Source organism: Anas platyrhynchos, chromosome 4 (genome assembly GCF_047663525.1).
Source record: "Anas platyrhynchos isolate ZD024472 breed Pekin duck chromosome 4, IASCAAS_PekinDuck_T2T, whole genome shotgun sequence".
NCBI classification, from domain to species: domain Eukaryota; kingdom Metazoa; phylum Chordata; class Aves; order Anseriformes; family Anatidae; genus Anas; species Anas platyrhynchos.
The window spans coordinates 71,409,846-71,433,046 of record NC_092590.1 but is presented as its reverse complement, the minus strand read 5'-3'; the positions used below and the strand labels follow the sequence as shown (position 1 = coordinate 71,433,046).

General features: G+C 37.5%; 1 protein-coding gene and 1 non-coding gene across 11 annotated transcripts in view; both read left to right on the top strand.

Moving 5' to 3' along the window:
- Positions 1–23,201, top strand: part of NSD2 (nuclear receptor binding SET domain protein 2) — a 106,494-nt gene that overhangs the window by 78,138 nt on the left and 5,155 nt on the right. For all 10 annotated transcript variants that reach the window (XM_027455680.3, XM_027455677.3, XM_027455672.3 and 7 more), the window contains 12 exons: positions 731–855; positions 12,949–13,080; positions 14,146–14,269; positions 15,296–15,496; positions 16,149–16,328; positions 17,376–17,532; positions 18,355–18,560; positions 18,987–19,090; positions 19,336–19,605; positions 19,701–19,817; positions 21,383–21,524; positions 22,268–22,374. In XM_027455680.3, coding sequence (XP_027311481.3) covers positions 731–855; positions 12,949–13,080; positions 14,146–14,269; positions 15,296–15,496; positions 16,149–16,328; positions 17,376–17,532; positions 18,355–18,560; positions 18,987–19,090; positions 19,336–19,605; positions 19,701–19,817; positions 21,383–21,524; positions 22,268–22,374 — 1,865 coding nt within the window. The remainder of the gene's footprint in view (positions 1–730; positions 856–12,948; positions 13,081–14,145; positions 14,270–15,295; positions 15,497–16,148; positions 16,329–17,375; positions 17,533–18,354; positions 18,561–18,986; positions 19,091–19,335; positions 19,606–19,700; positions 19,818–21,382; positions 21,525–22,267; positions 22,375–23,201) is intronic.
- Positions 21,109–21,239, top strand: LOC113843671 (small Cajal body-specific RNA 23). Its single transcript, XR_003497340.1, has one exon. It is a non-coding gene; the product is annotated as a small Cajal body-specific RNA 23 (non-coding RNA).

Sequence of the window (23,201 nt, the reverse complement as noted above, 5' to 3'; positions counted from 1 at the left end):
GCAGTGATACGAATCCTACTGCTCCAATTTGTCATTCTTCATCTGCCCAATAAAACAAGAGCAGTGACCATCAATGTAATCAGTTACTATGTGGTTTTAGACCTTGTAAATGATGCTTGATGGGAGGCAGTGTGGCGCATGAGAGGGAATTCTAAATCACCTTGGACCAAAATCCAAAAGTCAGACTTATTAATGATGTTCAAGTTTAAGATAACTGCTGTAAGAGCGTGTCTAGGTATTATAATGAAATGCCAAAGACAAGTAAGCTTCAGAAAGTTCTGCGCAATGTAGAAGCGGCGACATGCCATAGATAATGTCTGGTACCTGGTCCCTGTATGTAACCTTTCTCTTGGCAAAGTACTAGTGATACTCATTGAGATGAGATCACATAGGCCTTCTAGAGTTTATCTGAGGATGTAACTGTTACCTCTGCTTTAAAGAGGCGATAAGTCACAAGGTGTTTTGATTTTAATAGAAATGAGTAAAATAACTTGGGGAAAACATTTCTGGACATTTGTAGTACGTATTTGCTTAATAGAAACCTTTATTTTTAAAGTCAAGACAAAACACGTGGTTTCAGAAACTTCTTGTTCTCTCAGCCTTACGTAGGTTCCCAGAAGACCTACCTAAATCATTCCTTCCTTTACATGAAGGAATATTTTAAATGGCTTCAGGGAGATAACGTTTTAAAGTTCCAAACTTCACTTTGTAAACCAAAATTATTTTACAGCAACGAAAAATCTGTCTGATGCATGTAAACCTCTGAAGAAGCGAAATCGGGCTTCAGCAGCAGAATCTTCAACTCTTGCTTTTAGCAAGAGTTCATCTCCTTCAGCTTCCTTAACTGAGAATGAGGTAAAAAAAAAGTGGTGTTTGCACACAGCCATTTAATTACAGAAATTTTCAGGTGTGAATCTTTTTGTTTAAAAACAAAAAACAAAGGCGAATTCTCTAACGTTGGTGCTCTAGACAAGTTACAGTTCTGGCCTCTGTGAAACCTGTTAATGTGTGCATTGCAAATTCATTTATTGTAACAAGAACGTCTGATTTGGGGACGTCGAGATATTATTGTGGTTTTTAATGTATTTACCAACAAAGTTTTAGAATTGTAACCTTCTATTAGAGGCAAAGTAAAATGCCAGTGTGTTCTGTATTTTCTTCTACAGACTTTATGTAAGTGTACTACATTAGTTACATTATGTAACTCAATATTGTCATGTTGCCATAGCTTTTATATTGAAGCAAGTTTCCTAATCCTCTGTTTGATCTAGAACTGGACAGTTTTCTGAGCAGAGCCCCTTTAAGCTCAAATTAGTTTTCAGGCTGTTTAAGTGCTATTTCTCTGTGATGCAAATAGCTTCATCGCCAGTAGAGTTAAGCAGGCAGTGAAGGATGTATCTTTTTGATACTTACTAATCATAGTCTTAGCTCTGCATATTTGGAACTGTAATTCTTTTCAACTGACATACAATAAATGAAATGTATGTACCAGAAGTGTATTCATACAATCCATTAAAACCGTTCCCCCAGTCATCTACACTATTAAAACAAATCAGCCAAAGAATGGCAGCATGAGGGTGAAGTATGCATGCTGTTTCACAGGTGGGTTCAGAAATGTAGTTGGTAGGATTTAGTAAAATATCCATGGACAAACAGCTTCAAGCAGTTTGTGTTACAGAAGTTGTAGAAAAAATACTTGCCTGCTAATGAGGGAGTAGGGCTTCTATCTATCGCAGAGACTCTTTCATCTCCCCTAACAAAAGCATGAGGCGCTTAGACGCAATAATGAATGCAGTTAAAATATCTAGACTATGTTCAGTAAATGGTTTACCTTTGGGGGTGGGGGAAGATTGCATGTTAATGGCTGTATATCTTACTGTAACTTGAAAAATTCTATCAAACAAAATAATCCCCAAATTCTCCCTCCTATGCCCTAATAAAACAAACAACAAAAGTCCCACAGGAAAAAATGTCCAGGGCAGCAATCAAGTAAAGTAATACTTGTTCTCATTTTGTTCTCTCAACCGAGAGACTCCCAAGCTGGCTTACCAGTTTCTGCCATTTTGATTTTTGACTTAGACTTAGACTTGCTGTCTAAGCTGTTTGTGTTTGGGACCATCTACTCAGCCAGACCCATTTAAGGAAAATACAATCCTTTTGATTCTAAATATGCATCTCTAAATACTGTAATCTCCGGAGAAAGATTCTCCTATTTCTAGATATTGTGTTATAAAAAAAATAAAGTCTCCAGAAATCTTTCCCTATAAAAGGTTATTTTGTAGGATTTTGGGTTGTATCTTAACAATTCACATGTAAAAATGGATATGGTTGTATAGGCTAAGATGAAAATCTTAAAACCTAGCTCTTAATTTACTTAGCTACTGCTAAACAGCAAAAGATGAGAGAAAAATTAACATCTTACACTGCTTGTAAGACACAGATATACAAATCAGAAAGGCAATTAATTGTCCTCAAAGGTTTAAAATGTTTCAAAACAATCACAGTCAACATAACAGAAATGTATCCTGTCAAACAGTAGAGATATGGGGGGTGGAAGGGTGGGGTACTGGGTAGGATGGGGAGTAGGTAACAGTGGGTTGGATCCTTAGATGGTTTAAAGCTACACTGACCTGAACTTGTACCAGCTAAGGATTGGCCCCAGTTTCTTTCCTATGATATTAGGTATATTTTGCCTTTAAATAAAACAGAAATGACAGGCATGTGTTTCTGAAGTTACTGTTGATCTATTCTACTGAACAAGGAAAGCTCTAAACCTTGAATTTTGTGGGTGGCTTTCAAAACCTTTTTCCCTTTTGTATTGTTATTTAGCACTTTTCTAAATGGCTTAATTTGTGTGTGCCCTGAGAGTATTCATCCAGAGGGAAACCTTCTCCAGAGTGATAAGGGAAAAAGTTTAAAACATAAACACAATCATGCAATGCTGAAAGCCTTGCTCAGCTAATTGAATAGGATGTAATTCTTCTCAACATTAAATACATTTGCTGACTAACTTTTATATTTCTGTGTTCACTATTATACTATAAATGTTGACTTAAATGATCTTCTAACCAAGGTGAAAAAAAGTACTGCATATTCCACAAGCACATACACCTTCACAGCAATATTAAGTGGATCCTGGCTGTTTTTTCTCTTTATTTCATTCTTTTTTTTTCTTTTTTTCCCCCACACTACTTGTGGACAGCTGGTTCCAGAAGGGAACCTGCATATGACTGTTATTTGTCAAGGACTGTTGCTAGTTGCACACCTTTTAAATGTCACTCCATTGCAACTGAAGTCTAGGCAAGGTATGTTCAGTAGGAAAGAGTGTGCTCAGTTTTTTCTTGTTTGAAAGATCATCTTATCTGACGTGTTTTTTAAAGATTTTGGATGCTTTTTATTGTTATTGGAGATATTTTTTTAATGGTGTTTACTTGAAATATTACAAAATGAATATGAATAGAGGCCAAATTTGCAATCAACAAGTTGCTTTGGGTGTCTAATTTAAAAGGGAAAGAGGAAGGAGGGGGTGGACTTCTGCCTTAAGAACAGACAAACGTTTATATAGACTTGACATATCAAAGAGTAAAAGGTAGACATTCGCTCCTTTCAGAAAATTGGGTTTTTAATTGTGTTAAGATGTATTGAGAAGAATCAGTAGAGTTTTTTTTGTAAGTCACTGAGCAAAAGTTAGCAATACCTTATTTTTTATTTGGTATTTATACATAATGAATAAATTTCATACCTGCATACCTTGAAACAAAATACTTAATTTTACTTCTAGGCACTTGGCATCAATAGTGATTTCCTCCAGTATTTTATGCGAAATATGATTTTGCTTAAAATCCAGTTCTTAATAAGCAACTGGTGGGCCTACTGTAAGGCAGATATTCAACACGTCCAAGTCTGCAAAAGTTCAGAGTGGTTTTGTACTGCTGATAAAAGACTTGGTGTAACCATCCAAAACACGATACTTGTGAGAAGAGATGCAGGTGGTGTATTCTTGTTTCACTTTTACTTTCTCCTTCCCCTCCCCAGTAATGTGGTAGGTGCTAGTAGAGTGTAACCAGTATTTTTTAATAAATAAAAAAGGCTTTGCATAACCATTGCGGCTGGATTATTAGCACACTTCGTGTGTTTGCATGAGACATATCTGCTTTAGCTTTTCAATCAATTTTTGTGGTGATTGGCTGGCTTCATTAAATTGGATGGATTTGTTGACAGCAGATAAGTGTCATAGCATCCTGCAGGGCCTAGATACTACTTCTGAACTTTGTCAAAGAATTGTAATATTTTTACGAGAGGATAAAATAAAGAACATGTAATACTCTAAATTCTTAGCTAGTCTGTCATTCATCATGCCCTCATGAAGTATGAGCTGACCAGCAGATGGCAGTTTAAAGAAGCCCATGAAAGATTTTGAAGGTGTTGTTTTTAACATAAGTTCCTTATTCCCTAGAGGGAATTCCTTCCACTTTCCGTAATATCCAGTGTCAAAACAAACTCAATTGCTGGTTGTAGCTACAACTTCTTAAATTTCCAACACCTAATAATGCAAGACAGTAGCCTTAAGTTGTGCTATTTTTGTGCATATTAAACGATATATTTTTTTATTATCAATTTGAGGCAGATTTTTCTGTGTTTTTCATGGGTATTAGTATGTACACACTATGGAGAGAACACATACAAATCTTAAAAGGTAAGCTATTTGATGAAGAAGGCAGTCATGAGACATGTACAACTTGCAACCAAAACAGTACGTCAGCTCCATTTTTCAACCCTGGAGTCTAGTTGTCCTACAGTATACAACTGAAATATTCTAGGCGTGCTTACTAAAGGTAAAAATAACTGCCTTTGAGTTTCTAAGAACAGGAAGGAAGAAAGGAATTATTTTAAAGAAACTACTGCCCTAAAGAAAAAAAATAGTTGAAGATAACCTTGCAGGTTGTTAAAAAAAAATAAAAATCAGTGTGCTTCTGGCATTTTATTTTAGCTTCCTTCGACGATAATTTTCTCTTCCAAACAAGATTTAAGAATAATTTAATATTTAGTGTCACATGGAATTCTCTGTGACTTAGCAGACAGTTGTTTTCTGTTTGTTTCTGTATGCCTATAGTTTTTCTTTTTCCTGTTTCAAAGCACCAATAAGCTGACAGGGGTTCATTTTTGTGGAACGCTGCAAGTAATTGGACTTCTTTCATGCTAAAGCCTCTAACAGTTGAAATGACTTGCATTGCCCACCAGGTCATACAGTTTTGTTACGATGCTTCCACTTTCACATGGAAAAAAAGTTCTAGGCTTGAATTTTGTTCTTTGGCAGCACATTTTGTGTAGAAAATTAAGTTTCTTATGTAACTATTCTCATCTTATGTATTACCTAGGCTTCAGAGTGCAGAGAATCTGTTTACTGAATGTTTATCTAATGTAGGTTTTTATTCCACGTCCAAAACCAAAGTATCATGAGTATCTGTAGGCAATTTTATAATGTTTTAAAATGTTCTCAGAGTTTTAATTAACTTTCCAGGCAAATTCAGAAATGCATAATATCCTTATCTGAAACGTCTAACTACTGCTAATAATAAAAATGAACCTTGTCCCAGGCCGTCTTTTTGCTCTTATAGTACTGTGTACACTTGTGGCACCGCATACTTAAAGAATTTATCTAGTCTAGCAGTATGGGCCAAAATACCATTCTTCAGTTCAGGAATTCTTATACTGAAATAAAGGAAATGTTAACTGTAACTCAATTGGCTCTGTCAGTTTTTCTGTCTCCGTGTGGGTGCACAATAGATTGTCTTTTGAATACAGTCTGATCTACCTGTATGTTGCTTATTGACTTATTTTTATAGAAGTTGTGCGTAGATTAAACAAACAACAAAAATCCCAGTCATTAAGCTTTTGTTAAGAAGAAGAAAATGCAGTTGGTGTTTCCCTGTGGAAAGACTAAAGAGTTTGCTTATCAGAACATTCCTACTCCAATTTTTCTATAGGAAGCTCGTAGCCAGACCAGACCACTTCCTCCTGGATGTCTGTGGTGTGGAGATCACTGACCCTGAAGTCACTTCAGGAAGTCTGAAATTGTAGCAGTGTCCTTAGATTTAAACATAGTGAAGTTTAAAAGCCAACAGCATTCAGAAGTCATGGAAACATGCTTCTAAAATGCTTCTAAAATGATAAATTACTTTTTTTTTTTTTTTTTTTTTTTAATAAAAATACCTGCTAAAGATAGTGGATGACCTGAGAGAGGACGCCACTTAAGCCAGCTGAATAGCTTAAGACAACTCTGAAGGAGTGGTAGGTTACTTTTGGTTTGGGGGCTTTTCTCTTACGGATCCTGCTGATCCTGCTGCAGAGGTGACTTGCTTACCAAACAAGAAAGCAGAATTTTCTACCATGCTCTAGTTTCATTTTATATACCCCGAGCTTTAAAATAAGTGTACATTGTGGATTTTGTTTCCATTTTATGTTCTACAGCCAGGCTTATAAAATGAGAGATGCTTGAGTAAAACAAAGGGAAGCGGGAGGGTTAACTTTTCTGGCTCTGGAAAAATTTGCCCTTTATTTGATTTTCTGACTGTTTAAGCACAACATGACAGAAGAGCAACATTGTCTTGAATATGAGTAAAACCCTAAGACCGCAATACTCACATGCTGTTAAACAAGCACATGTGAGCAATACAAGAAGTGTTTTTATAAGACTGAATGAGTTGATAAAGTAAGTGTTCTGAGGAAGAATATATACATTTTAATGAAATTGCACTTCGGTAGGTAGAAAAATCTGAAAGAGTTTGCAGCTGGTAGAGTGGTGACTATTGGAGCCCATTCCTGTTTGTGCATCATGGATGCATAAATGCTAGCAAGTTTCTCGCGTTAAATTTCCAAATTCATTTTGAACCTTCAAACACTGGGCAGGGAAAGCTTGTCTGAATTGGCTACAGGAGAGGAGAATTCATAGTGAAGCCCATAAGCACTGAAGAGTAATTGAACTTTTTTCATTTTGCAATTGCTAACACACAGTGAATAGTATTTGAAACTTCTGCTTCATGGGACATATGTTTTGGCCTCAACAAATATTAATGTTCTAGTCCTTTAGGGCAGGAGGTACTTATAGAAAAGAAAAAAAGACACCACCTACACCCCCTTCCCGCCCCCAGGATAACATGAACCAGCAAAGACAGTTTTGCATATCAGCTTTAAAAAATAAAGACTTAATCCCAAACTTTAAAAGAAAAAAATACAAAACAACCAACAACCACATTTAATGGCCAGGTCAACAGCTGACTGAGGATCAGGCTTGAAAAGCAGAACAGTTGCATTTTTTGTTCTTACTCTGGCAACGTTGTTTGTTTTTTTTAATTCTTGGGCTGCAGATTGGATGAATACAGCCATTTATTTTCAAATCTAGAATTTCTGAACATATTTTTCCTTGAAATTGCAATGTAATGGTTTTGCTGGCACTGGGATTTGCTACATGATTTTAGAGCTGTCTGTAACGAAGTGGAAAATTGTGAATGAAGTAGAAAATTTTAAATAGAAAAAAAAAAGAGTGGATGAAGAAAATGTCCACATAAATATTTCACTTCATTCTCACCCACTTCTTTGAAACACAGAATCATTTGACTCCTTAAATTCCAGACTATCCTTTCTTGTATCATATTCTCAGTTGGCAGCCAGTCATACTGATATATGTCAGTACCAATTTTGATTTTCTTTTACATTAAATTACGTATCCAGATGAGGAACTAATAATGCCACTTGCAGAGTTCATCCCCATGATCCTAGAAATATGCAAGCTGAGCATACATACCAAATGGCATCTAAATACAAAAATTTAAAAAAAATTAAAAAAATGCCAGGATGAGGAATTGGCTCATATTTCTGCTGTAGTGTGTGGCTGAAACTGGAACCAGGTACCTGTTTGCAAACATACTTAAGAAATTGTTGTTGTAGGGTTGAACTCAACATCTAGATGTACTGAATGATGTGAGAGTGAGAGATGTTTCCATACATTAATGGTTATCCCTTCACCTTTAATTGATTTAATTGATGGAGCAGTGAGCCATGAGCTTAACTGAAACTCTCAGTCTTGCAGCAGAGGAAAGTCTCATAGTAGGAAAAACATTTGAAAAGTGATTTTTCCATGATGGTTCTGTCAAATCCTCTTCCTTTCCCTACCCCGCGAATCTTTTTAGACAGATTAAATGAAAACAAAATTAAGAATATAAACATAAAATCACAAAATGCACATAACTGACTCAATTTATTTCCTTATTTTTTTTCCCTTTAGTGTCTTGTTTTAAATGTGAATCTGCAGACATTTATTCTTCCTTTCATAGCCTGCCCAACAGCCTCCATCAAATCCAAATTCTTACTCAACTCTAATCTTGAGAAGGAAATGACATTATTCCACAGGCTGTCCTCGCATCTCTGTCCACATTGAACATCCCTTTTGCACAAACGCTGGGGCAGAGTAGCTCAGGAAGTGATAGAAAATCTCGTCCTGCTGTTTAGCTGTTAAACAATTGCCTGTTATGCAACAACCGTTATGCAAAAATACAATACGAAACCAAAAGAATTTACAGAGATGCCAAAAATTCTTTCCCATCTACTCAGTAACATATTTTTTTTCCAAGAACAAAGCTATAGAAAACTTGTGTTAAAAAAGGGGGGGGGGGAAATAAGAATAGTCACGTGTCCTTACGTGTTCTCTTTGAGTCTTACACGTGCGAGCAGTGAATAACAACTGATGTACAGAGGAGAGGAGAGAGAGCCTTGGGAATCCGACGGTGAAAGGAAGCAGGGCTCCTCGTGCTTTCGGTCAGACCAGGTTTTCAGGCCAGTTTTATCCCTTCCCTCTCCCCTGTGCTCACAGATGCACGGTTTTCAGTAGAAAGATGTGGATTTGAGGTCTGAAATGCCAGCTGGTTGCTCCGTGTTCAGCCAGTGCAAGCCTCTAACGGGAGCCACTCTAAAAATAATTGGGAGATTTAAAAATTGAAGGCGGTGTTAAGGGCATCCTTGTGATGTGTAAGGTTTGCCAGTGCTTGTGCCGATACTAACTGCAGCAAAAGGATGGTGTCTTCCGTGTTGCAACATCTTTAATTGCTAATGAAAAATGCAGGTGATTATAGAGTTCGGGTGTGATTTCATTGCCGAAACTTGTCAGTCACTATACAGCCAAAGTGAAAAACTCTTTTTTTCCCCCTAAATTCGCTCTTTCTTAAAAGTTGTACTTTGCCTTTGTGAGAAATAAGAAATTCCTCAAAATGTAAAGGACCAAAATAGCAACCAGCAATGCTATAAATTACTAATTAACAGCTTTTGCCATTAATCGAAGTGTTGCTTCCTTTGAACCTTGGCCTAAATATCAGAAGAGGTAATTACATGCAATTTGCTTTGCTGAGGAGATTGTGTTACAAAAATAAGAACAAGACAAGCTCTGGCATGATCACAAGGAAGATTGAAGTTTGTAAAGTAGCAATTTTTGAAAAAAAAAGACCCCAAAAGCTGTTCCGGTTCTCGCAGAACAATGCTGTGACGTGGGTACGTGCTTGTGTACGTCCTGTCAGACCCTTCACTCCGTGACACGCTAGCCGTGCTAACAAACCACAGGAGCGTTAATGTTTAATTTTAGAGGTGGCTGTGTTTTACTTTAGGCACCGATTTGCGACAGTCGTCTTGTAAATCACCTTTCCTTGGTGTTTGTGACCTGCAGATATTTGTGTTGTGAGCCCCGGCTGGGTCTGAGGCCTGGCCCTGCCGCTGCGGCTTGCGGAGGGCGCAGGCGTGGCCTTCCCAGGCCTGCCGTGCCCTACATGCCACCGGGCCGTAAGGCCTCCCCGAGAAACATTTTCGGCCAAAATTGCCTCAACCCCTTCCACGCAGGCCTGAGGGGGACGGGCAGGCGTTTCACTTCGCTGCTGTCTCCCTCCGCTTTTCCTGAGGGAGCTGAGCTCTCGCCGCAGAGGGAGCAGACCCAAAAGAGGGCTGCGTAGAATGGGGGTTATTTACACAGGGAGGTGGCTGGTAGAAAGTGTTTGTCCTGTGAGATGAAGCGCCTGAGACTAGGTTCAAACTCTGAATTATCCGCAAGAATCTCTAACAATTGTATTGGGGAATCTGCTAGCCCCTCTCCTTCGTGAGCTCCCTAAAATGAGCTGGTATAAAACTTTGGGTGGTGATGATGGTAGTTTTGTACAAGTTACGTGTAACATGACTGTTGAATGTGATAAACCTTCAGGTAGCTTCAGCAGCCAGGCAGCGGTTTTGCTCTGTAGCAGCAGCCTGCAGAAGGCAATAAAAGCCTGATGCTGAGCTTATGCATGTATTGATTCTTAGGCACTGCAGCAGCCCACGAGCAGGTATCCCTGCTTAGTGCAGAGCTGGCGCTTGGTGAGCATCTTGTTTTTAACACAGGGGGGCTCCGGGCAGTCACAAAGGGCAGATCACACTCATCTCACAAGACACTCTCAGCCTGGTTGCTGTATAGCTCTATGACTAAAGGTATTTGCTTCATGCTAGGCATGTCGGTATTCAGGCTTGAAATCCGGCATTAATCTATAGGCTGCTGTAAACTGCCAAGTTTTGTCTTAAACAGGCTGCTAGAAACTGGGTTTTGTGGCTGTGTTTGGGATGTAGTGTTTAATTCTTGCCAGTGCTGCTTTGGCTCAGGAGCCGTTTAATGTAAATGAAGGGCTATTGCATTAACTAAGGCAGTAACATTCCAGGTTTGTAGGCAAATGGTTTTCAATTTATGATTTGTACGTTTGTGATTTTGTGCCCCATATCTGAGGGGTTTCTGAAGGGCTGTCATCTGTCAACAGGATTACCTTTCCTTAGAGTTACAGCAGTGCACGGCTTATACTAATTAGCGTTTCTGGGGGAATAGTTTAAACAGAAATAAGCGTGTTGTGTAACTTCACTTAATAAACCCTAAGGGAAAACATTTTTGTTTTTTTTGCTTAACTCCAGTACTACCTTTCTTAATCTGCCGCTTCCCAGCAAAAACTGGCTGCTCAGGGTGCAGCTGCGTTTGCAGTTTGCTATTTCCACTCTCTTTTCAGAGGACAGAGGTTTCCCGGTATCTGAACAAAGCAATGATTTTACGTGCATTTTTTTTTAACCCACTTCTAAAACCCTCTGGCAGAATCTCAAGATCAATCCAGTTGTAGAAATATTCATAGGTAAAGTGTAGGCAGGAATCACTTCAGTAGAATGCATTTGCACAGAGAAAATGCATTTAAATCATTGCAAGTAATCTGGAAAAAAAAAAAGTCAATATGATCCAATTTGTGAAATATTCTTATACAAAGTCAAAGAGAGCAAATGGTAATGGAAGGAATGCAAGTTAGCTGGAAGCAATGGTGAGAAATAATCTCTCAAAGCCTGCATTTCTAAAGGGATTTTATAAAGACTTATATTAGGCCTGATACATCTTCACATTTTTATCTCTGGTTTCAAAATAAATCACTTCTAATAAATTTGCACATGGTGTGGAGATTGACTCATAGAGAGGTTGCATGTAGCTGTCTCCATTACTTGGTGAGCAGGACAGGTTTTAATCAAATGTGCTTTACTGTAGATAAATACAAGATCGTATGTCTGAAAGCAGAAAGCAAATTCTTCGTATAGTTTGTCTGTGTCCTGACAAACAGCTATTGGCAAAATGATCTCTTGAGCAGTTTACAGTGAATTTCAGTGCTGTGTTGAAAATGCTCAGGGAGAGCCTGAGCAAGGGGAACAGAAGTAGTGGAGAGGAGCAGGATGTTGATTTGCTTTGAATATAGTACTTGGGAGGCTTGTGGTGTTCTCATGCCTGATTTTTCAACAGCCTTTGTAAAGTACAGATAAGGTTTAGAGAAAACCCACTAAAATCCTCTTGAAGCTGGAAAAAAATCCGTAGTGAGAAATTGAGACCTCATTCTGGCTAAATGTGGTCTTCAATCCAAATAGGATTGAAACGGGTTTAATTGCAGCTTGCTTCCACAGGAGGAAAAAATCTGGTTCCAAAGGACTTCTAATGTAGGTGAAACCCCTTGAGAAAGCATCATCAGCTGTGATTTGCAGTTAGACAACTCAAAAGGGGCATGACGCAGTATTTTTGATGGTATGTGTGAATAGCCATTAGAATAAGCTTCAAGAGAGGTGGCAGGTTTGTTTTGCAATGCAAATTGGGATGCTCTCCTGGAGAATGTACTTAGCCAAACAGTTCTTTGAGTTCAGTCTGGGGGCAGCAATTTGAAATTCTGCATTTTATGCTGTAACAAGAGATAAGACAAATGACTCATTTCTGCATTCCAGCCCTAAATTCTATTGAACTGAAAAATGCCCTATATTTTCTCCTAAGTATTACTTTCTTTTCCTTAAAGTAAATTATGGATATTAAAAAAATCCTCTAACACATCTAGATTTGTTATATAAGATTTATCCATAACAGAGTCATCTTTTTGAATTGTTAGTTATAACATTCTACAAACATTTTTTTTTCTTCTTCTACATATTGGTCCCACTTTCTAGGAGAATATTTGGGTAGGAGGCTTTCATATGCAGCATAAAGTTTTACGAAGTTTCTGAAATGAACTGTTAGTGTCTCTTAAAGCACATATTCAAACTTTAATCAAGGAATCTGAGAATGTCCCCATGTTACTGGCTGGGCACTCCTGACTAACTAGATCATAGAGCTGAGTATGAATAAAATGCCATATTACAAAGTCTTGGTATTTTGCGTTAGCAGCTGTTGAATTTGTGAAAATGGTTGTTATTGCAGAGACTTGCACAAATACATACTCTGGTTTTAATCCATTTTTTCCTTTAAAGGTGGGGAAATAAACCCAAAAGAATGTGCCTCAGTCTGTTAGCCTGAATTGCCGTCTGCTACTTCCTTCAGTTGATATTCTGAACAAACTGCACCATACGTGACTGCTTTCTCTAACATGTATGTTTAATCTTCAGATCTCCGATGGCCAAGGAGATGAGCGCTCAGAGTCTCCCTATGAAAGTGCTGATGAAACTCAGACTGAAGTGTCTATATCATCCAAAAAATCTGAGCGAGGAGCGGGAACAAAAAAAGAATATGTGTGTCAGGTGAGAGATGTTAGCTGGGGCAGGGAGCTGTGGTTTCTGAGGTTTCCTAGAAAAGGTCTTTTTAAAGGTGAAAATGACATTAGGCCAGAAACAGGTTTATTGTGCATGTCTCACGGAGGAGATATAAGTGATCAGGTCCCCACATCAGTAAATGGAATTCTTCATTCCTAATTTCTTTTTTCTCGATCCCTAATTTCTTTTTCCTTGATCTCAAATACGTGACTTAGCCTTTCTGTTTTAGTTTCCAGGTCTGTAAAATAAGCATAATTTGTACCTCAGAGTAAGTGCATGAATGTTGTCGTGTAACTAGTTAAATGATTGGGAAGAGCTGCTTATCTGTTCATAAAGTGAAGGAAATATAACACAGTTGGTTCTGCACTGCTGAGTGAGCACTGCACGAGGAGCAAAGACTGTATATTGAAAGCAGAAGCCTTCCTGAAACTATTCTAACACTGTTCTTAGATTACGAAAGGATAACACAATACCTCTGGGCAGATTATGTTTGTTTCTAGGAGACTGGACAAGGAGTTATATTTCTATTTCTTCTTGTACATAGTGATGATGAGGTTATATCTATCTTTAATTGTTGGCTAATCACTTAAATTCTGCCAGCATTATTGTCAAGTTCATTTTTAGTTATGCATGTGTCATTGCTAACAGCCTGGGCATAGAAGTTTAATTGTGCCTCCTAGATTAATTTCTTTTTTGCCAAAGAAAAGGAAAATAAGGATGCTTTTTAACACGACTCAGATGCATCAGTGTGCTCAGGGAAAAAATTCTTAGAGCTTTTTTCTTTTCCTTTTTTCTGTCAAATTGTATTTACTCATGAACCATATTTCTATGAGTGGTGTTTCTAGCAGTTTAAGCAGTTTAATGACAAATAATTGTTTCTACTGGAAGCAAGGGCATGTGATGATGCTTGTAGAATTGTCTTCACTTGTTAAATTTGATTTCAACAATGGGAAAAGAAATTTCTGAGGAGCAATATATGACAAGGAATAAAGAAAACAGTTTTTTCCACATATGAACTTTTCTTTAACATTCAATGCCTTTGTGTTGTAAAAGCTGTGTGAAAAAACAGGTGATCTCCTACTGTGTGAAGGACTTTGCTATCGAGCTTTTCATGTAAGCTGCCTTGGGCTCTCTGGAAGACCTGCAGGAAAATTCATTTGTAGTGAATGTACATCAGGCAAGTTTGTCCCTTTCTATTAATAAAAGAAAAAAAAAAGTTGTAGTTTTCTCATACATTGTTACAGGAAATCATCCTGGACAGAGTATGTATCTGTGAATAAACTATACTTATCCCGTGGTGCCTGACAGGGTGGGAATTCATTACTGCTGTTGTAACTTTGCCATGTTTTAGGAAGCTCACTCTGTTCTCAGTGAGAGCTCTCTTGCAACTTGGCTGATTTGCTCTGAATTCCACTGCCTTCATAATTGCAGATTCTTTGCTGACTACAATTATAGAGTAGAATTAATGTCTGTCACAAAGACCTAAGAAATCCTAAAAAAGACCTAAAAAGCAGCAAGTGAAACATTAAGTCCTTTATCAGTTCTTTGTGTGTCTGTATCAATCTCTTGCTTTTCCTATTAAAAGACTACCTTATTGCTATTAATTTCATTTGCTTTTAATCCTATAATAACTGCTTGGAAGTTTTTAATCAAAAATATTACATAAAACATTTGTGTTCTTGCTCATAAGTTCAGTTCAGAACATGTGGTAAGCCTTGCTGGAAAAAGACTGCTTCAAAATAAGGTTGATCCAAGCAGTCCAGAGAAAAGATTGGCAGATATTTGTCCTAGGTTGGTGGACCTGCTTCGAATTATACAGGATCACAGACAACCAATCATCCAGTTTCATTGCTTTAACAAAAAATTCAGTTGTCCTGGCATACTGTTGCTTATGAATAAGAACATAAAAGCAGATCAGTGAGGCTTTGGGTGTTGCGTACACTTTAACTGCAGTGGGTTTGCATTGTAACTATTTTTTGCTTTGTTTGATTTTATGTTTCCTGTATCTAAACAGATCAGTATTTAATGCTGAAGAGTTAAAGCAAATAAACTGCTCTATCCAATAATATAATTTGCTTTCATTTTAAAAGAAAACACAACACCTCCCCTACATGTGAATGTGTGATTAAAAAAAAAAAAAGCATTTTAAATACACATTTGGATGAAAAGTTAGTTACATTATTTTCATTACTTTTGCCACTAGGTGTGCATACCTGTTTTGTGTGTAAAGAGAGAAAGGCAGATCTGAAACGCTGTGTCGTCTCTCACTGTGGAAAATTCTACCATGAAGCCTGTGTGAAAAAATTCCATCTAACTGTTTTTGAGAACAGGGGTTTTCGATGTCCTCTCCACAGCTGCCTAAGTTGTCATGTTAGTAACCCCTCCCATCCACGAATTTCAAAAGGTAGTTTCATTTTTACATTTTAATGCCTGATAAATTAAGTCTGTTTACGGTCTGTTAAGGTAAGGAATTTGTTCACGTAGTAGCTCCAAGCTGCAATTTCAGGCATACGTGTACCATTGATTCAGATTTTTTTTTAAATAATAATAATTGCATAATTGTTGTCAATGTTAGTATTTACCTTGTTTATGGTCTTTTTAAACTAGCTTTAAATTATCTATGGCTAGGCATGTTTTCTTCTCAAGAGAGAATGAAATGCATATATGGTAGTCAGTGAGAGACAGGGCACGCAGAGCAAGGGCAAAATCTGCAAATGCACATTGCTGAATGTGAAGATGTGATTCCATGTGTATTTTTAGCTTGGAGCAACATGTGTAGACAAAACTGCATGACTGAGGAAAGCTTGTCTACTTGGTTGTTCACAGCTAAAGCCTTCACGGTTAAATAGTGTAGTGCTTTAAACTCAGTATAATGTTCTTTAAAAACCTTTTGTTAAAACAGTATTGTTGCTGAACGTAAATATGCAGATGTTGATGATGTAGCTGATATATTTTTTTGTGTATTTAGGCTACCTCGGGTAATAATACGAGTTTTTTAGATCAAATAAGAGATGGGTGTTGTTCAAAAATAATATGGCAGTATTCTGCTTTGCTAGGAAAGATGATGCGTTGTGTTCGCTGTCCTGTTGCATACCATGCTGGAGACGTTTGCATTGCTGCAGGATGTGCAGTCATCGCTTCCAACAGCATTGTTTGTACGAATCATTTCACTGCCATGAAAGGGAAAAGTCATCATGCGCATGTCAATGTGAGCTGGTGCTTTGTGTGTTCAAAAGGTAAACTGATGCAAAGCTCTTACGTATATGTAACAGCAAAATGCTTTATTCTTCAATTTACATTTTATTTACTAATCTGTCTACACAAAGTTATTAGAAAAGTGTTTGACTCCCTTAGATATTGAAATAACTTCAGGTTGGCTTGTGCTGCTTTAAGTTTTTGAGTATCTTTTTTTTTCAGATATAATTTACTAAAGAATGTTTTCACTTGGACTTTGTCCAGCAACCAGAAGCCTAATTTAATTCTTTGCCAGAGACGCATAATGAGAAGTCCTCTGTTCTTTCCTGTGTGCAACGTACTGAAGCTCTTTTTGTGTTTCTTTATTGCTAATATGTAATATTAAAACATAAATATTTTAAGAGTTGCTTTCAGTTTAATAGCAGACAGCAAATTGAATCCGTAGTAGTTGTTGCCAGGCGGGCCACTAATTAAGGATGTTTTCCTTTATGTTGTATAATAAATTTATTTCATATTGAGAACCACAAAATGCGTAGTGCTGATTAAACTGTGGCAACGAGAGTTTACCTGATTTGTTAACAAATTAACATGCAGCGTAGCAGCTTGCTAAGCAGCAGCTAACTTTCTACTTGTTAATTCATGGAACAAACTAACAATCTTGTTCCCCACCTCTTCTCCCGAGGAAAAAAAACATCAGAGAAATCTGATTAGGCTTAATTTTTGTTGTCCAAATTTTACATACAGTAAATTCTTAATATATATTAAACTATGTTAAATATATTATAATCGTTAAAATGAAGTAATTTTACTTTGTGGTACATTATTCTGGCTTTTTTGTAACTAGCTTGCTTGTTAATTTGTATGTATCACTAACCCGAGTCTGCCAGGCATTCAAATGAGTCAGGATCCTTTGGTTTCGGTACACAACTAAATGATATGTTTGTTGCAGACTGGCATGGTTTTAACCATTTTTTTCTGGCTGAACCTACCACATATGTACCGCACTGCTTTGAATCTGGTTGGAATGCAAAACTTTTTTTTTTGTCTTGATGTTTTTCAATCTTTTTTTTTTTTTTTTTTCTCGGAAGGAGGAAGCTTGTTGTGCTGCGAGTCATGTCCTGCAGCGTTTCACCCAGACTGTTTAAACATTGAAATGCCAGATGGGAGCTGGTACTGCAACGACTGCAGGGCAGGGAAGAAACTCCATTTCCAGGATATTATTTGGGTTAAACTGGGAAATTACAGGTCTGATGAATAATTTATTTTCTTTTACAGTAATAGTAGAGTATTTTAATAAAGTGTCATATAGCTGGTTTCTTCTGTAGGCCAACCTTGCTGCACACACACTTCTCATTTCTCTGAACGAGGGATCCCACCTCATGTGGAGCTGTTGCTGTGCTTAGCACCCCAGTCCCAAGACTTTAAAGCTTTGCTGTTGCTCTCTGCCATGGCAGTATCTTCACAGGACTCCTCCTGAGTCTCCTGATGTGTGCTTCTACTAAGGATGCCTTCAACCCCTTTTGTTTCAGAGATCTCTTCGAATAATTAAGCTTGTATAACTTGTAATTGGCTAAATTGCTACCTTCCTGACTGGCAGATAAGTCAATCAAGCTGTCAAGGTTTTACACTTCATTGAGATTTGGGTGAGATAGAGGTGGGTGGGGTTTACCCTGGAAAGCATTAATAGCTGTTATCAGCTGTCTCTTAATCTTTGACAATTACAGAGATCGCAGACTTTGTTAAAGATGCTTTTGCTAACCAGATGTGAGGAGCTTTATGTGTATGCTTATCTTGCAGACAAGTGAAAGTCCTACAGATCTGAGTGTGGGCTTTTGTTTTCTAGCCTAATCTTCTTCTTCTGCCCAGTGAGGTGTAGTGTGGGGAGGAAGGGATTTAAAGTTTACTTCAGGGTGTTTTGGTTTGGTTTTCAGTTTGAGGCATTTTGGGTTTTTTTCATCCTATATTTGGAAAAAATTATAAGTTACTGCCGCTCAAGGTGATTTTGTTAAACTTGCTGAAAAAGCTTTACTAAATTGCTGTGCTTTTCTATTTGTACTTCTGTGCTAGATGGTGGCCTGCAGAAGTTTGCCATCCGAAAAACGTTCCCCCAAATATCCAGAAAATGAAGCATGAAATCGGAGAATTTCCTGTGTTTTTCTTTGGTTCCAAGGATTACTTTTGGACACACCAAGCACGGGTGTTCCCCTATATGGAGGGAGACAGAGGGAGTAGATACCAGGGAATTAAAGGAATTGGAAAAGTCTTCAAAAATGGTACATAGCTAAAAGTAAAGAAAAATAAACTTGCGATATACATGCTTTACTTTCTTCATATGTAGCCTCAGGACTGTTTCTGTGCATTTGTTTTACAATATTGAAGTACAAAACTTTTTTGACCAGTAGTCACTATTACTAACTTTGAACTAAAGCATTATTATCATGATTTTTAAAAACATAACATCTGATTGAAATTATTTCTGATGACTTAGGCTTTTTGAAAAGCAAATGAGTATAACTCAGGCAGTAGAACTGATAAATTTGTTAAGAGCATTAACAGTCCAGAAGCATTGGTTGGAAGCCAATTAATGGTTTAGCTAGGAATTAGAGCATGTTTCTCTAACACACATGGTACTAAGCAGGTCAACTCGACAGGAGTGATTCTAATTTTTTTTTTTTTTTTGATACAACAATCTCTTTTAGCTTTGCAAGAAGCTGAAGCTCGATTTCGAGAAATAAAGTTACAGCGAGAAGCCAAAGAAACCCAAGAAAGCGAACGTAAACCTCCACCGTACAAGCATATTAAGGTAAAATTTGAGGAAGACCTGCTCTATACTCAGAGGTCTAGGCTAGCACTGGAAAGTAAGAGCTGAATGGTGTGATGGGGAGGAGAGGTTGTAACTGTGCTTTCTTTAGAGCCAAGTAATTATGAAATTTTGTTTCTTTTGGAACACCTAATGTTGCAAAAGCAAATTAGTAACAGCTGTAATAACTCATACAATATATTTAAAGTTTTGAAGTGATATTTGAACAATTTTAATGTCTTATTCAGGTGAATAAACCTTGTGGTAAAGTACAGATATACACTGCTGACATTTCTGAGATTCCCAAGTGCAACTGCAAACCCACAGATGAAAACCCTTGTGGCTTCGATTCCGAGTGCCTCAATCGGATGCTGATGTACGAGTGTCATCCACAAGTTTGCCCAGCAGGAGAACGATGCCAAAACCAGTGCTTTACGAAACGTCAGTACCCTGAGACAAAGATCATCAAAACGGATGGCAAAGGGTGGGGTCTGGTTGCGAAGAGGGACATTAAAAAGGTATGTATCATTCTTGCCTAGCAAAGATTTGGTAACTTGTGATGTCCTCTGTGGGTTTGGTATATACTTTACCAGTGGTACTTGGTATCTTTCAGGGAGAGTTTGTGAATGAGTATGTTGGTGAGCTCATTGATGAAGAGGAATGTATGGCAAGAATCAAATATGCACATGAAAATGACATTACTCACTTCTATATGCTTACTATCGATAAGGTAGAGTATTTTAAATCTCCTTGTGTTGTTTAACTAATGCTATTTTGACTTCTCTTCCTACTTTTGATCACCTCGCGGGACACTTGATGTTCCTGTGTGTTTGAACACACACCTGTGATGTTCCACTGTTTCATGTATTTACAATGTTGTATCTCTGTGCCTGCTTGCTCCTTTTTCTCTCTATATATATGTATAATGTATCTCATTGGTTCTAAGTAGGTAACGTAATAAAGTATATGTTAAGGTCTGTACCTTTTGTGCTTTGCTGCTTGAAATAAAGTATAGCAAAAGTATTTATCTGCCTAGTTTTAGGAGAAAGTGTGAAGTTTGGGGAAATAATGCTGTATCTGAAAGACTTAATTAGCAATACGTTTTCCAAAACTTCAACTAAAAAAGAAATCTCACTTGTGAGTACTGTGGAATATAGTTCTAAGGCTGTTCCATATATATGAAAGTATCCCCAAGCAAAGAAGAGTTGGCTTCATATTTTTGCAGTCCTAATCATTTCTTTTGCCCAAGATTGTACTGCTCTATATTTCTAAAGCTACAGGTTTAGTTAGCCCTCTAACCAAGGAGTTATTGCACAGCCTAAGAAGGATGAAACCATGTTTCTCTAAACACTTAAGTTACTCACCCTTCTACTAAGCTGGCACACAATGTCAGCTTGTTAAATATCTGAACTGAATGTACATTTGACTCTTGCTGTAGTTAGTAAATAACCATCATGGTTCTGCCTTTCACAAATGTCCGTGCCATTTGTAGGTTGACCTATAAATGCAGTTAGGGGTGCTGAATGTATGCGCACGTAGTCATGAAAATTCTGCATGTGTGTCGTAAAAATGAGTTGGAAGCAAACCTTAATAACTAAAATACTGTTGTTCTGCCTCACTGATGGAATGGTGCAATGTTTTTCATAAATAAGCGAAGTTCTCTCAAACAGCTCTGCAATGAAACATGGTTTCAAATTCTGGATATTTCAAGGTTTTATTTTATTTTTTTAGTGTCTGGTATGTTTGGCGGAGGTAGAACTTAAAAGGCAATTGTGTCTAGGGATAGGACTTCTTTAGTTTACCAAGAACTTGTTTTTGTTCAAAATAGGCTGATCTGGGGAAAGAAAGCTGGTGGAAATCTGGTAATGTCTGCAAGTAGCCATGCAGTGACTTGGTAAATACCATATAGCACAGTACTTGTAAATGCATAACAGCTTTTTGAATGCAAAGTAAAGGGTAAATGGACTGATTTTGAGTTTTAAAGCTTTTTGGAGTGAGGGGAATTTTACATGACCAGCAGAGTGCTCACAAGAACACTTATCCTGCCATGTGGCTGAGATGGGTTCTGGGACAAGGTGAGCTAGATAATGAGTATTGCTTTGGGAGTGTCTCATTCCAGGCCACCTGGGACACTACAGTTTTCAATACAACATGTAATATTGGTTTGCTTTTAAGTTTCTGGGTAGCAAAACCATGTATGTTTTGAATGTAACTACTGAAATAATTTATGGAAATGCTTTTTTTTTGTGATGGGAGGGAGAAAAGCATTCACTCTGTTGCTGGTTTGATCTCCAGGACCGTATTATTGATGCTGGCCCCAAAGGAAACTATTCTCGTTTCATGAATCACAGCTGCCAACCAAATTGTGAAACTCTAAAATGGACAGTAAATGGAGACACTCGTGTCGGCCTCTTTGCCGTGTGTGACATTCCCGCAGGTATTTCAGTTTGTGTTGGTTTTATTTTAATTCACTAAGCTAAACATTTACATGGATATGCTAAATCAGTGCGAGGTCATGGTTTAACTGATTCAGTAACATATTTTTGTATAGAACATGGAAGAGATATTTTGTGGTGTTCCTTTTACTGTGATGTTTCTTAATAGTGAATTCTTTGTCTGTTTTTTATTGCTTACTTGTAATGATACACCAAAGAGCCCCTAGTTAGTAACTGTGCAGTCACTTTGTGTTGTCTGTCAAAAGAGTAGAGCAGTTTTTGTTTCAGTGATCTCAAACAGTATTTCTGCATCTTTTCTTCAACTGAAGATAGACTTAGAGTGAGTGTTTAAAATATGTTTGAAAATATGTATGTTCTGGTTTGTTTTTACAATATTGAAATGCATACATGCACACGTCTGTGTACAGCTATATTACCTATATCTATATCAACAGCTACATATATATGGATATCTATAATGTGCAGACTATGCACATGCAGTTTTGTAAAGTCAAACTAGCTTGTTTTAAAATGTAACTGCATAAGACATCCTGCAGTACTGGTACCTAGTTAATCATTGTCAGTGCTTGTGAGCAGTAAAGGGGAAAATATCTTACGATAATAAATCGACAAGCAAGTACAGAACCAGAAGACAGATAATAAAACCTTTATTTGTTTGTAATAATTTTGATAGGCTTCATTACCTTGTCCTTCATAATAAAAGAGTGTGTCTCATCTCACTCAGGGACGGAGCTGACTTTCAATTACAACCTTGACTGTCTGGGCAATGAAAAAACAGTCTGCAAATGTGGCGCCCCAAACTGCAGTGGATTTCTTGGGGACAGACCAAAGGCAAGTAATATATCAAGATACGTTGACAATGTCTTGTCAAATTAGTAGCCTTGGTTTTTCTTTTAGGGTATGTCTAGGTAGACCAGCTTTATGTTATGATAAGGGATAATCACTTTAGCTCCTGAATAAGAAACATTGCTAGCTACTGGCACTAGCTTTTGGAATCAGAAGCAATAAAAGGGGGTGCAGAGGGGAATAACCTCTGGTTAATCCCAGTCACCTCTGAAGTATGAAGGAGGGGAAAGGTTATAGGAACTAGGAACTAAGAACAAACTGACCACAGGTGCTCGAGTGCTTCATTAGAGTGAATTCAGGGAGAGATGGTAGCACAAAACTGAGTGTTTATTGGGTAAACCCTATCCTCCAGAGCTCAACTATAGCCAGTGAGGTTTTTCTGACTTTGCAGTTTAAAATGTGCACTAAAGGCATTAAAGTTCTTCCAGTTCAAGTTGAACTAAAGAATAAAAAATTGTGAGTTTTGAAGTGGGGAAGCAGGGGAGACGTAAAACTGTTGCGAAATGGCCTGTATGATTCATGTCAGGTTAACTTGAAACCTGTCCTCCAGTAGAAGGACATGTACATAGTTAATACGCCACGTAATGTACACAGTTACAGTTCCTGAAACACTGCTGTGTGTTTTTCAAAGAATAGAATTGGATGCTGGTTTTAATAATTCCAGTGTAATTTATTCATAACTGGAAGAGAAAAAAAAAAAGGATATTGAAGTGATTGGCAGCGCAACTACAAAATAGAGGCAAATTAGCTATAAGTAGATTAGACTGGAAATTGGAAGACTTTTTTTTTAAGTCATAAGAAAGTGGAAGAGC